Here is a 16,497-nt window from a genome sequence, read left to right as displayed (position 1 = left end):
GTACCGGCACTGGCCACACAGACCCACAGCATGATGGAACCCCCACCAAACTTTACTGTGGGTAGCAAGTGTTTTTCTTGGAACGCTGTGTTCTTTTGCCGTCATGCATAACGTCCCTTGTTATGACCAAATAACTCAATCTTTGTTTCATCAGTCCACAGCACCTTATTTCAAAATGAAGCTGGCTTGTCCAAATGTGCGTTTGCATACCTCAAGCGACTCTGTTTGTGGCGTGTGTGCAGAAAAGGCTTCTTCCGCATCACTCTCCCATACAGCTTCTCCTTGTGCAAAGTGCTCTGAATTGTTGAACGATGCACAGTGACACCATCTGCAGCAAGATGATGTTGTAGGTCTTTGGAGGTGGTCTGTGGGCTGTTTTTGACTGTTCTCACCATCCTTCGCCTTTGCCTCTCTGATATTTTACTTGGCCTGCCACTTCTGGCCTTAACAAGAACTGTGCCTGTGGTCTTCCATTTCCTCACTATGTTCCTCACAGTGGACACTGACAGCTTAAATCTCTGCGATAGCTTTTTGTAGCCTTCCTCTAAACCATAACATTGAACAATCTTTGTTTTCAGGTCATTTGAGAGTTGTTTTGAGGCCCCCATGTTGTCACTCTTCAGAGGAGAGTCAAAGAGAACAACAACTTGCAATTGGCCACTTTAAATACCTTTTCTCATGATTGGATGCACTTGTCTATGAAGTTCAAGGCTTAATGAGCTCACCAAACCAATTGTGTGTTCCAATTAATCAGTGCTAAGTAGTTACAGGTATTCAAATCAACAGAATGACGAGGGTGCCCACATTTCTGCATAGCCTATTTTTCACATCTCATTTAATTTCATACAACTTAATATTGCTACACTAAAAATCTTTGTCTGGACAATACCCCAGTACCGCCAGAGTAAATTATTATGCAACCTCAAGAGGGGTGCCCAAACTTTTTCATACGACTGTATCTAATAATGGATTATAAAGTCGAATATCAAACATTTTCTCACCAAACTATACTGAACAAAAATATACATGCGACAATTTCAAAGATTTGACTGAGTTACAGTTTATATGAGGATCTCAGTCAATTAAAATACATTCAAAAGGCCTGCACAAGTACAGTGAAATGCTTAACTTGCTAGCCCTTCCCAGCAGTGCAGTATTCAATATCAAAATAGTATAACAAAAAAACCACAAGAAATAAGAGAGGGAAAAAAACTAACAGAAGAATGTAAGCCATATACAGGGTAAGAGTGCCAGTACCAAACTATACAATTTAATTGCGGGGGTGTTTTGTATCAGTTTCCTGTCAGAACTCTGAAGCACTATACAACACTACGGGGATCCATGGGCTAGTTATCCTGACACACTCTGTCATGGCATTATATTGGATTTCAAATGCATGCTACTTAAAGCAAAACCATTAACCCTAGATCCCAGGGCTTCGTTCTGGATCGATGTTATGAAGCGGACCAGTCCTGTTGTATTACTCTGGAGATGTAACTGGTTATTTTGATCACCCTGCTAGTATTGATGTCAAAACAGAGCTTTGGATTGGGAGTCGCGTTACCAACAATTGTGGCTGAAAGGGGAAGGATGCTGACCTCTGTTGTCTTCTTCTTTTGTCCTTCCCTCCTCTCTTCATCTCTTACTTTCTTTCTCTCCTCCTTTCCAGATTCCGCCACATCACACGTCTGCCACCAATGTTAACGGGTCTTCACACAGTCTGGAGCTGGCCTATAACATGAGTCCTGAGGGTAGGTGTCCCCTTCTCTTCTCAACCTCTCCCTTCTCTTCTTCTGTTCTCCTAGCCTCCTTTCTCCTCTTCTTCTGTTCTCCTAGCCTCCTTTCTCCTCCCCTCCCTTCTCTTCTTCCACTCCCCTCTCCACTCCTCCCTTCTCTTCTTCTGTTCTCCTAGCCTCCTTTCTCCTCCCCTACCTTCTCTTCTTCCACTCCCCTCTCCACTCATCCCTTATCTTCTTCTGTTCTCCTAGCCTCCTTGCTCCTCTTCTTCTGTTCTCCTAGCCTCCTTTCTCCTCCCCCCTTCTCTTCTTCCACTCCCCTCCCCTCTCCACTCCTCCCTTCTCTTCTTCTGTTCTCCTAGCCTCCTTTCTCCTCTTCTTCTGTTCTCCTAGCCTCCTTTCTCCTCCACTCCCTTCTCTTCTTCCACTCCCCTCTCCACTCCTCCCTTCTCTTCTTCTGTTCTCCTAGCCTCCTTTCTCCTCTTCTTCTGTTCTCCTAGCCTCCTTTCTCCTCCCCTCCCTTCTCTTCTTCCACTCCTCCCTTCTTTTCTGTTCTCCTAGCCTCCTTTCTCCTCCCCTCCCTTCTCTTCTTCCACTCCCCTCTCCACTCCTCCCTTCTCTTCTTCTGTTCTCCTGTTCTCCTCTCCTCTCTTTACCCTGTGTCATCCTGTCTCTGTGCCAACTCTCACAGCTCCTGCCTGCACTCACTCACCCCTAAACACGTGGCCCAATGCATCCCCAATCCCCCCCTAGGGCCTCAATGCAGGTTCAGGTTGTTATATTAGAATTGCTTACTCAGCAACACGTGCCGCATCACAGCAGCACTCACAACAGAGGGACAGAGAAGTGTGATGCGGAGAACAAGTGAAAAAATCTGTGTGCTTCTGCGTGAGACAGCCAGGCGGTATCAACACGTCCTTGGGCTGTGTGTCTGCATAATATTGTTGGTTCCTCTTTAGGAGAGGCCAGACATTAGTTCTAGGGTAGGAGCTAGGCTGCCTGGGTTAATGGGCAATTAATGACTTTATACTTTGATTAGATTAAAACGCGTTGATCCTTTATTTCAGCCGCTTTGTCTTAACATAAGTTGTGGAAACTCTGAAGAGATATTCATTTCACTGCAATGCAAGTTTTGCCAGAGTAAGTACTTGTAGGTATTGTACGTCATTCTACACTGAGTGTCTAAAACATTATGAACACCTGCTCTTTCCATGACAGACTGACCAGGTGAATCCAGGTGAATGTATGATCCCTTATTGATGTCACTTGTTAAATCCACTTCAATCAGTGTAGAATGTAGATGGGGAGGAGACGGGTTAAAGAAGGATTTTTAAGCATTGAGACAATTGATACATGGATTGTGTATGTGTACCATTCAGAGGGTGAATGGGCAAGACACAAGATTGAAGTGCCTTTGAACGGGGTATGGTACTAGGTGCCAGGCACACCGGTTTGTTTCAAGAACTGCAACGCTGCTGGGTTTTTCACACTCAACAGTTTCCTGTGTGTATTAAGAATGGTCCACCACCCAAAGGACATCCAGCCAACTTGACATAACTGTGGGAAGCATTGGAGTCAACATCGGCCAGCATCCCTGTTGAACTCTTTCGACACCTTGTAGAGTCCATGCCGCAACTAATTGAGGCTGTTCTGAGGGCAAAAGGTGGGGGTGCAACTCAAATATTAGAAAGGTGTTCCTAATGTTTTGTTCAGTCTGTATATATGTGGGCAACAGGAAGTAACTGAAAGAGCATTCTGATGTGCCCCGTTGTAACACGTCTCTCCTCATCAGTTAACGGCAACAGCTGTAGCTCTATCACAACCGTCCTGGATAAATACAAGGTCGGCAAGGTCATAGGAGACGGAAACTTTGCCGTGGTGAAAGACTGTGTAGAACGGTATGTAAATTAAGAATATTACATTTCTTTACATCTCATTGATGGATTTAAAACCTTATTTTAATTTTAACTTCTCGCTTGACCGGAAGTTTCATAGCATACCAATTGTACATTCATATTTGTAATGAATGTTCACTAGGCTGTTGGACTTAAAAAGCCCTATTTATAAATGACCACGTTGATCAGTAGCTTTCAATGTGACTTAATAAGCGCCACGTCACATGTCATAACTGCTTCTAAGGCTTAATGACAGCAGGCATTTATAGAATTTAAGTAAGCATTTACTGTTTGTGTATGTGCGTGTGTCTGGGGTTCAGCCCATGAAATCCACTTCATTACCATTTCCCTTCTGACTCAGCAGTTTGTCTGTAATATACAGAGAGAAGACTCCTTCCTCTAATCAGAAGGGCTAGACGCTCCAAAACACCGTCACGCACTGTCTGATGCTTCAGCCTATGACTGTGTATGAGGATGCAACACTGTTCAGTCTACTGTTGGATAGAACTTAGAATCTTAGTTTGTGATGAAACACACAAAAAAGTGCCTTTCAAACTAGTTAAAAATGTTTATGGTTTGGCAGATGGTTGCACATGATTTGGGTTAGTTTGAAGGATTTACAGTAAACACAATATACCTTGATTTGAAGGACTAGTGTTGCTGTATGTCTTTATAGGTCCACTGGGAAGGAGTATGCACTGAAGATCATTGACAAGGCCAAGTGCAGTGGAAAGGTAAGAGAGCAAGAGAGAGAGAGAGAGAACATGTTGTTGCCACTGTATTTATTTGACTGTGTCACCCAATAGCAGCTGAGCTCAGCAACCCAGGTTGTAACGTGGTGAATTAATGTAAGTGTTGCTGACAGTCCCAGTACCATGTATCAACAGAGAGACTGTTCTCTCAGACAGTGTTGCTGACATAGTCATAGTACCATGTATCAACAGAGAGACTGTTCTCTCAGACAGTGATGCTGACAGTCCCAGTACCATGTATCAACAGAGAGACTGTTCTCTCAGACAGTGTTGCTGATGGAGTCCCAGTACCATGTATCAACAGAGAGACTGTTCTCTCAGACAGTGTTGCTGACAGTCCCAGTACCATGTATCAACAGAGAGACTGTTCTCTCAGACAGTGTTGCTGACGGAGTCAAAGTACCATGTATCAACAGAGAGACTGTTCTCTCAGACAGTGTTGCTGACAGTACCAGTACCATGTATCAACAGAGACTGTTCTCTCAGACATTGTTGCTGACAGTCCCAGTACCATGTATCAACAGAGACTGTTCTCTCAGACAGTGTTGCTGACAGTCCCAGTACCATGTATCAACAGAGAGACTGTTCTCTCAGACAGTGTTGCTGACAGTCCCAGTACCATGTATCAACAGAGAGACTGTTCTCTCAGACAGTGTTGCTGACAGTACCAGTACCATGTATCAACAGAGACTGTTCTCTCAGACAGTGTTGCTGGCAGTCCCAGTACCATGTATCAACAGAGACTGTTCTCTCAGACAGTGTTGCTGACGGAGTCCCAGTACCATATTAACAGGATCAAAGACCAACACGATTAACAACACAATTAATGTCTGTCCGCCTGCGAGTTAATAATGCAGGGTGGAATACCTAACCACTGTCCACTCACTGTGTGTGCTCACGTGCGTGTGTGTGCTCACGTGCGTGTGTGCTCACGTGCGTGTGTGTGCTCACGTGCGTGTGTGTGCTCACGTGCGTGTGTGTGCTCACGTGCGTATGTGTGCTCGTGTGTGTGTTTGCATGTGTTTGCATGTGTGTGTGTGTGTGCAGGAGCACCTGATAGAGAATGAAGTGGCAGTGCTGAGGAGAGTCAAACACCCCAACATTATCCAGCTGATAGACGAAGTGGACACACCCACTGAACTCTACCTGGTCATGGAGCTAGTCAAGGTACGTTCAACCACTACTGACCTCTACAGTATCTATTCAACCACTACTGACCTCTACAGTATCTATTCAACCACTACTGACCTCTACAGTATCTATTCAACCACTACTGACCTCTACAGTATCTATTCAACCACTACTGACCTCTACAGTATCTATTCAACCACTACTGACCTCTACAGTATCTATTCAACCACTACTGACCTCTACAGTATCTATTCAACCACTACTGACCTCTACAGTATCTAGTCAACCACTACTGACCTCTACAGTATCTAGTTAACCTCTACAGTATCTAGTCAACCACTACTGACCTCTACAGTATCTAGTTAACCTCTACAGTATCTAGTCAACCACTACTGACCTCTACAGTACCTAGTTAACCTCTACAGTATCTAGTCAACCACTACTGACCTCTACAGTATCTAGTCAACCACTACTGACCTCTACAGTATCTATTCAACCACTACTGACCTCTACAGTATCTATTCAACCACTACTGACCTCTACAGTATCTATTCAACCACTACTGACCTCTACAGTATCTATTCAACCACTACTGACCTCGACAGTATCTATTCAACCACTACTGACCTCTACAGTATCTAGTTAACCTCTACAGTATCTAGTCAACCACTACTGATCTCTACAGTATCTAGTTTACCTCTACAGTATCTAGTCAACCACTACTGACCTCTACAGTATCTAGTTAACCTCTACAGTATCTAGTCAACCACTACTGACCTCTACAGTATCTAGTCAACCACTACGGACCTCTACAGTATCTATTCAACCACTACTGACCTCTACAGTATCTATTCAACCACTACTGACCTCTACAGTATCTATTCAACCACTACTGACCTCTACAGTATCTATTCAACCACTACTGACCTCTACAGTATCTAGTCAACCACTACTGACCTCTACAGTATCTAGTCAACCACTACTGACCTCTACAGTATCTAGTCAACCACTACTGACCTCTACAGTATCTATTCAACCACTACTGACCTCTACAGTATCTATTCAACCACTACTGACCTCTACAGTATCTATTCAACCACTACTGACCTCTACAGTATCTAGTCAACCACTACGGACCTCTACAGTATCTATTCAACCACTACTGACCTCTACAGTATCTATTCAACCACTACTGACCTCTACAATATCTATTCAACCACTACTGACCTCTACAGTATATATTCAACCACTACTGACCTCTACAGTATCTAGTCAACCACTACTGACCTCTACAGTATCTAGTCAACCACTACTGACCTCTACAGTATCTAGTGAACCACTACTGACCCCTACAGTATCTAGTCAACCACTACTGACCTCTACAGTATCTAGTCAACCACTACTGACCTCTACAGTATCTAGTCAACCACTACTGACCTCTACAGTATCTAGTCAACCACTACTGACCTCTACAGTATCTATTCAACCACTACTGACCTCTACAGTATCTATTCAACCTCTACAGTATCTATTCAACCACTACTGACCTCTACAGTATCTAGTCAACCTCTACAGTATCTATTCAACCACTACTGACCTCTACAGTATCTATTCAACCACTACTGACCTCTACAGTATCTATTCAACCACTACTGACCTCTACAGTATCTATTCAACCTCTACAGTATCTAGTCAACCACTACTGACCTCTACAGTATCTAGTCAACCACTACTGACCTCTACAGTATCTAGTCAACCACTACTGACCTCTACAGTATCTAGTCAACCACTACTGACCTCTACAGTATCTAGTCAACCACTACTGACCTCTACAGTATCTAGTCAACCACTACTGACCTCTACAGTATCTAGTCAACCACTACTGACCTCTACAGTATCTATGCAACCTCTACAGTATCTATTCAACCACTACAGTATCTATTCAACCACTACTGACCTCTACAGTATCTATTCAACCTCTACAGTATTTATTCAACCACTACTGACCTCTACAGTATCTAGTCAACCTCTACAGTATCTATTCAACCACTACTGACCTCTACAGTGTCTACTCAACCTCTACAGTATCTAGTCAACCACTATTGACCTCTACAGTATCTAGTCAACCACTACTGACCTCTACAGTATCTAGTCAACCACTACTGACCTCTACAGTATCTAGTCAACCACTACTGACCTCTACAGTATCTAGTCAACCACTCCTGACCTCTACAGTATCTAGTCAACCACTACTGACCTATACAGTATCTAGTCAACCACTACTGACCTCTACAGTATCTATTCAACCACTACTGACCTCTACAGTATCTAGTCAACCACTACTGACCTCTACAGTATCTATTCAACCACTACTGACCTCTACAGTATCTAGTTAACCACTACAGTATCTATTCAACCACTACTGACCTCTACAGTATCTATTCAACCACTACTGACCTCTACAGTATCTATTCAACCACTACTGACCTCTACAGTATCTATTCAACCACTACTGACCTCTATAGTATCTAGTCAACCACTACTGACCTCTACAGTATCTAGTTAACCTCTACAGTATCTAGTCAACCACTACTGACCTCTACAGTATCTAGTTTACCTCTACAGTATCTAGTCAACCACTACTGACCTCTACAGTATCTAGTTAACCTCTACAGTATCTAGTCAACCACTACTGACCTCTACAGTATCTAGTCAACCACTACTGACCTCTACAGTATCTAGTCAACCACTACTGACCTCTACAGTATCTATTCAACCACTACTGACCTCTACAGTATCTATTCAACCACTACTGACCTCTACAGTATCTATTCAACCACTACTGACCTCTACAGTATCTAGTCAACCACTACTGACCTCTACAGTATCTAGTCAACCACTACTGACCTCTACAGTATCTAGTGAACCACTACAGTATCTATTCAACCACTACTGACCTCTACAGTATCTATTCAACCACTAAATCAAATCAAATTTATTTATATAGCCCTTCGTACATCAGCTGATATCTCAAAGTGCTGTACAGAAACCCAGCCTAAAACCCCAAACAGCAAGCAATGCAGGTGTAGAAGCACGATGGCTAGGAAAAACTCCCTAGAAAGGCCAAAACCTAGGAAGAAGCCTAGAGAGGAACCAGGCTATGTGGGGTGGCCAGTCCTCTTCTGGCTGTGCCGGGTGGAGATTATAACAAAACATGGTCAAGATGTTCAAATGTTCATAAATGACCAGCATGGTCGAATAATAATAAGGCAGAATAGTTGAAACTGGAGCAGCAGCACAGTCAGGTGGACTGGGGACAGCAAGGAGTCATCATGTCAGGTATTCCTGGGGCATGGTCCTATGGCTCAGGTCCTCCGAGAGAGAGAAAGAAAGAGAGAATTAGAGAGAGCATATGTGGGATGGCCAGTCCTCTCCTGGCTGTGCCGGGTGGAGATTATAACAGAACATGGCCAAGATGTTCAAATGTTCATAAATGACCAGCATGGTCGAATAATAATAAGGCAGAACAGTTGAAACTGGAGCAGCAGCACAGCCAGGTGGACTGGGGACAGCAAGGAGTCATCATGTCAGGTAGTCCTGGGGCATGGTCCTAGGGCTCAGGTCCTCCGAGAGAGAGAAAGAGAGAAGGAGAGAATTAGAGAACGCACACTTAGATTCACACAGGACACCGAATAGGACAGGAGAAGTACTCCAGATATAACAAACTGACCCTAGCCCCCCGACACATAAACTACACTACAGTATCTATTTAACCACTACTGACCTCTACAGTATCTAGTCAACCTCTACAGTATATATTCAACCACTACTGACCTCTACAGTATCTAGTCAACCACTACTGACCTCTACAGTATCTAGTCAACCACTACTGACCTCTACAGTATCTAGTCAACCACTACTGACCTCTACAGTATCTAGTCAACCACTACTGACCTCTACAGTATCTAGTCAACCACTACTGACCTCTACAGTATCTAGTCAACCTCTACAGTATATATTCAACCACTACTGACCTCTACAGTATCTAGTCAACCACTACTGACCTCTACAGTATCTAGTCAACCACTACTGACCTCTACAGTATCTAGTCAACCACTACTGACCTCTACAGTATCTAGTCAACCACTACTGACCTCTACAGTATCTATTCAACCTCTACAGTATCTATTCAACCACTACTGACCTCTACAGTATCTAGTCAACCACTACAGTATATATTCAACCACTACTGACCTCTACAGTATCTATTCAACCACTACTGACCTCTACAGTATCTAGTCAACCTCTACAGTATCTAGTCAACCACTACTGACCTCTACAGTATCTATTCAACCTCTACATTATCTAGTCAACCACTACTGACCTCTACAGTATCTAGTCAACCACTACTGACCTCTACAGTATCTAGTCAACCACTACTGACCTATACAGTATCTAGTCAACCACTACTGACCTCTACAGTATCTAGTCAACCACTACTGACCTCTACAGTATCTAGTCAACCACTACTGACCTCTACAGTATCTAGTCAACCACTACTGACCTCTACAGTATCTATTCAACCTCTACAGTATCTATTCAACCACTACTGGCCTCTACAGTATCTAGTCAACCTCTACAGTATTTATTCAACCACTACAGTATCTATTCAACCACTACTGACCTCTACAGTATCTATTCAACCTCTACAGTATCTATTCAACCACTACTGACCTCTACAGTATCTAGTCAACCTCTACAGTATCTATTCAACCACTACTGACCTCTACAGTATCTACTCAACCTCTACAGTATCTAGTCAACCACTACTGACCTCTACAGTATCTAGTTAACCTCTGCAGTATCTAGTCAACCTCTACAGTATCTATTCAACCACTACTGACCTCTACAGTATCTACTCAACCTCTACAGTATCTAGTCAACCACTACTGACCTCTACAGTATCTAGTCAACCACTACTGACCTCTACAGTATCTAGTCAACCACTACTGACCTCTACAGTATCTATTCAACCACTACTGACCTCTACAGTATCTATTCAACCACTACTGACCTCTACAGTATCTAGTCAACCACTACTGACCTCTACAGTATCTAGTCAACCAATACTGACCTCTACAGTATCTAGTCAACCACTACTGACCTCTACAGTATCTAGTTAACCACTACAGTATCTATTCAACCACTACTGACCTCTACAGTATCTATTCAACCACTACTGACCTCTACAGTATCTATTCAACCACTACTGACCTATACAGTATCTATTCAACCACTACTGACCTCTACAGTATCTAGTCAACCACTACTGACCTCTACAGTATCTAGTTAACCTCTACAGTATCTAGTCAACCACTACTGACCTCTACAGTATCTAGTTAACCTCTACAGTATCTATTCAACCACTACTGACCTCTACAGTATCTACTCAACCTCTACAGTATCTAGTCAACCACTACTGACCTCTACAGTATCTAGTCAACCACTACTGACCTCTACAGTATCTAGTCAACCACTACTGACCTCTACAGTATCTAGTCAACCACTACTGACCTCTACAGTATCTATTCAACCACTACTGACCTCTACAGTATCTATTCAACCACTACTGACCTCTACAGTATCTAGTCAACCACTTCTGACCTCTACAGTATCTAGTCAACCACTACTGACCTCTACAGTATCTAGTGAACCACTACTGACCTCTACAGTATCTAGTGAACCACTACAGTATCTATTCAACCACTTCTGACCTCTACAGTATCTACTCAACCTCTACAGTATCTAGTCAACCACTACTGACCTCTACAGTATCTAGTCAACCACTACTGACCTCTACAGTATCTAGTCAACCACTACTGACCTCTACAGTATCTAGTCAACCACTACTGACCTCTACAGTATCTAGTCAACCACTCCTGACCTCTACAGTATCTAGTTAACCTCTACAGTATCTAGTCAACCACTACTGACCTCTACAGTATCTAGTTAACCTCTGCAGTATCTAGTCAACCACTACTGACCTCTACAGTATCTAGTCAACCACTACTGACCTCTACAGTATCTATTCAACCACTACTGACCTCTACAGTATCTATTCAACCACTACTGACCTCTACAGTATCTAGTCAACCACTACTGACCTCTACAGTATCTAGTCAACCACTACTGACCTCTACAGTATCTAGTCAACCACTACTGACCTCTACAGTATCTAGTTAACCACTACAGTATCTATTCAACCACTACTGACCTCTACAGTATCTATTCAACCACTACTGACCTCTACAGTATCTATTCAACCACTACTGACCTATACAGTATCTATTCAACCACTACTGACCTCTACAGTATCTAGTCAACCACTACTGACCTCTACAGTATCTAGTTAACCTCTACAGTATCTAGTCAACCACTACTGACCTCTACAGTATCTAGTTAACCTCTACAGTATCTATTCAACCACTACTGACCTCTACAGTATCTACTCAACCTCTACAGTATCTAGTCAACCACTACTGACCTCTACAGTATCTAGTCAACCACTACTGACCTCTACAGTATCTAGTCAACCACTACTGACCTCTACAGTATCTATTCAACCACTACTGACCTCTACAGTATCTAGTCAACCACTTCTGACCTCTACAGTATCTAGTCAACCACTACTGACCTCTACAGTATCTAGTGAACCACTACTGACCTCTACAGTATCTAGTGAACCACTACAGTATCTATTCAACCACTACTGACCTCTACAGTATCTATTCAACCACTACAGTATCTATTCAACCACTACTGACCTCTACAGTATCTAGTCAACCTCTACAGTATCTATTCAACCACTACTGACCTCTACATTATCTATTCAACCACTACTGACCTCTACAGTATCTAGTCAACCACTACTGACCTCTACAGTATCTAGTCAACCACTACTGACCTCTACAGTATCTAGTCAACCACTACTGACCTCTACAGTATCTAGTCAACCACTACTGACCTCTACAGTATCTATTCAACCTCTACAGTATCTATTCAACCACTACTGACCTCTACAGTATCTTGTCAACGACTACAGTATATATTCAACCACTACTGACCTCTACAGTATCTATTCAACCACTACTGACCTCTACAGTATCTAGTCAACCTCTACAGTATCTATTCAACCACTACTGACCTCTACAGTATCTATTCAACCTCTACAGTATCTAGTCAACCACTACTGACCTCTACAGTATCTAGTCAACCACTACTGACCTCTACAGTATCTAGTCAACCACTACTGACCTATACAGTATCTAGTCAACCACTACTGACCTCTACAGTATCTAGTCAACCACTACTGACCTCTACAGTATCTAGTCAACCACTACTGACCTCTACAGTATCTATTCAACCACTACTGACCTCTACAGTATCTATTCAACCTCTACAGTATCTATTCAACCACTACTGACCTCTACAGTATCTAGTCAACCTCTACAGTATCTATTCAACCACTACTGACCTCTACAGTATCTATTCAACCTCTACAGTATCTATTCAACCACTACTGACCTCTACAGTATCTAGTCAACCACTACTGACCTCTACAGTATCTAGTCAACCACTACTGACCTCTACAGTATCTATTCAACCTCTACAGTATCTATTCAACCACTACTGACCTCTACATTATCTATTCAACCTCTACAGTATCTATTCAACCACTACTGACCTCTACATTATCTATTCAACCTCTACAGTATCTATTCAACCACTACTGACCTCTACAGTATCTAGTCAACCTCTACAGTATCTATTCAACCACTACTGACCTCTACAGTATCTAGTCAACCTCTACAGTATCTATTCAACCACTACTGACCTCTACAGTATCTAGTCAAACACTACTGACCTCTACAGTATCTATTCAACCTCTACAGTATCTACAGTATCTATTCAACCACTACTGACCTCTACAGTATCTAGTCAACCTCTACAGTATCTATTCAACCACTACTGACCTCTACAGTATCTATTCAACCACTACAGTATCTATTCAACCACTACTGACCTCTACAGTATCTATTCAACCACTACTGACCTCTACAGTATCTATTCAACCACTACTGACCTCTACAGTATCTATTCAACCACTACTGACCTCTACAGTATCTATTCAACCTCTACAGTATCTAGTCAACCACTACTGACCTCTACAGTATCTATTCAACCACTACTGACCTCTACAGTATCTAGTCAACCACTACTGACCTCTACAGTATCTAGTCAACCACTACTGACCTCTACAGTATCTATTCAACCACTACTGACCTCTACAGTATCTATTCAACCACTACTGACCTCTACAGTATCTATTCAACCACTACTGACCTCTACAGTATCTAGTCAACCTCTACAGTATCTATTCAACCACTACTGACCTCTACAGTATCTATTCAACCACTACTGACCTCTACAGTATCTATTCAACCACTACTGACCTCTACAGTATTTATTCAACCACTACTGACCTCTACAGTATTTATTCAACCACTACTGACCTCTACAGTATCTATTCAACCTCTACAGTATCTAGTCAACCACTACTGACCTCTACAGTATCTAGTCAACCACTACTGACCTCTACAGTATCTAGTCAACCACTACTGACCTCTACAGTATCTATTCAACCACAACTGACCTCTACAGTATCTATTCAACCACTACTGACCTCTACAGTATCTATTCAACCACTACTGACCTCTACAGTATCTAGTCAACCTCTACAGTATCTATTCAACCACTACTGACCTCTACAGTATCTATTCAACCACTACTGACCTCTACAGTATCTATTCAACCACTACTGACCTATACAGTATCTAGTTAACCACTACTAACCTGTGCAGTATCTAGTTAACCACTACTGACCTCTACAGTATCTAGTTAACCACTACTGACCTGTCCAGTATCTAGTTAACCACTACAGTATCTAGTTAACCACTACAGTATCTAGTGAACCACTACCGACCTCTACAGTATCTAGTTAACCACTACAGTATCTAGTCAACCACTAATGAGCTCTACAGTATCTAGTCAACCACTACTGACCTCTACAGTATCTAGTCAACCACTACTGACCTCTACAGTATCTAGTCAACCACTACTGACCTCTACAGTATCTAGTCAACCACTACAGTATCTATTCAACCACTACCGACCTCTACAGTATCTAGTCAACCACTACAGTATCTATTCAACCACTACCGACCTCTACAGTATCTAGTTAACCACTACAGTATCTATTCAACCACTACAGTATCTATTCAACCACTACCGACCTCTACAGTATCTAGTCAACCACTACCGACCTCTACAGTATCTAGTCAACCACTACAGTATCTATTCAACCACTACCGACCTCTACAGTATCTATTCAACCACTACAGTATCTATTCAACCACTACAGTATCTATTCAACCACTACCGACCTCTACAGTATCTAGTCAACCACTACCGACCTCTACAGTATCTAGTTAACCACTACAGTATCTAGTTAACCACTACAGTATCTAGTCAACCACTACAGTATCTATTCAACCACTACCGACCTCTACAGTATCTAGTTAACCACTACAGTATCTATTCAACCACTACAGTATCTATTCAACCACTACCGACCTCTACAGTATCTAGTCAACCACTACCGACCTCTACAGTATCTAGTCAACCACTACAGTATCTATTCAACCACTACCGACCTCTACAGTATCTAGTTAACCACTACAGTATCTATTCAACCACTACAGTATCTATTCAACCACTACTGACCTCTACAGTATCTATTCAACCACTACTGACCTCTACAGTATCTAGTTAACCACTACTAACCTGTGCAGTATCTAGTTAACCACTACTGACCTCTACAGTATCTAGTTAACCACTACTGACCTGTGCAGTATCTAGTTAACCACTACAGTATCTAGTTAACCACTACAGTATCTAGTGAACCACTACCGACCTCTACAGTATCTAGTTAACCACTACAAAATCTAGTCAACCACTAATGAGCTCTACAGTATCTAGTCAACCACTACTGACCTCTACAGTATCTAGTCAACCACTACTGACCTCTACAGTATCTAGTCAACCACTACTGACCTCTACAGTATCTAGTCAACCACTACAGTATCTATTCAACCACTACCGACCTCTACAGTATCTAGTCAACCACTACAGTATCTATTCAACCACTACCGACCTCTACAGTATCTAGTTAACCACTACAGTATCTATTCAACCACTACAGTATCTATTCAACCACTACCGACCTCTACAGTATCTAGTCAACCACTACCGACCTCTACAGTATCTAGTCAACCACTACAGTATCTATTCAACCACTACCGACCTCTACAGTATCTAGTTAACCACTACAGTATCTATTCAACCACTACAGTATCTATTCAACCACTACCGACCTCTACAGTATCTAGTCAACCACTACCGACCTCTACAGTATCTAGTTAACCACTACAGTATCTAGTTAACCACTACAGTATCTAGTCAACCACTAATGACCTCTACAGTATCTAGTCAACCACTACTGACCTCTACAGTATCTAGTCAACCACTACTGACCTCTACAGTATCTAGTCAACCACTACTGACCTCTACAGTATCTAGTCAACCACTACTGACCTCAACAGTATCTATTCAACCACTACTGACCTCTACAGTATCTATTCAACCACTACTGACCTCTACAGTATCTATTCAACCACTACTGACCTCTACAGTATCTAGTCAACCTCTACAGTATCTATTCAACCACTACTGACCTGTACAGTATCTATTCAACCACAACTGACCTCTACAGTATCTATTCAACCACTACTGACCTCTACAGTATCTATTCAACCACTACTGACCTCTACAGTATCTAGTCAACCTCTACAGTATCTATTCAAC

The 16,497-nt window shown here is 42.4% G+C and overlaps 1 protein-coding gene across 1 annotated transcript in view; it reads left to right on the top strand.

The window, feature by feature from the left end:
- Positions 1 to 1,669: 1,669 nt before the first annotated feature.
- LOC139396836 (serine/threonine-protein kinase DCLK2-like) overlaps positions 1,670 to 16,497 on the top strand; it is a gene marked incomplete at both ends in the record, with an annotated part of 76,946 nt that continues 62,118 nt past the window's right edge. The window contains 4 exons of the mRNA XM_071143753.1: positions 1,670 to 1,751; positions 3,529 to 3,634; positions 4,308 to 4,365; positions 5,431 to 5,550. Of these exons, the coding sequence (XP_070999854.1) occupies positions 1,670 to 1,751; positions 3,529 to 3,634; positions 4,308 to 4,365; positions 5,431 to 5,550 (366 nt within the window). The remainder of the gene's footprint in view (positions 1,752 to 3,528; positions 3,635 to 4,307; positions 4,366 to 5,430; positions 5,551 to 16,497) is intronic.

This window comes from Oncorhynchus clarkii, unplaced genomic scaffold (assembly GCF_045791955.1).
Source record: "Oncorhynchus clarkii lewisi isolate Uvic-CL-2024 unplaced genomic scaffold, UVic_Ocla_1.0 unplaced_contig_8664_pilon_pilon, whole genome shotgun sequence".
Taxonomy (NCBI): domain Eukaryota; kingdom Metazoa; phylum Chordata; class Actinopteri; order Salmoniformes; family Salmonidae; genus Oncorhynchus; species Oncorhynchus clarkii.
Note: the sequence above shows the minus strand (reverse complement) of the source record. Positions and strands in the feature narration are given on the sequence as shown.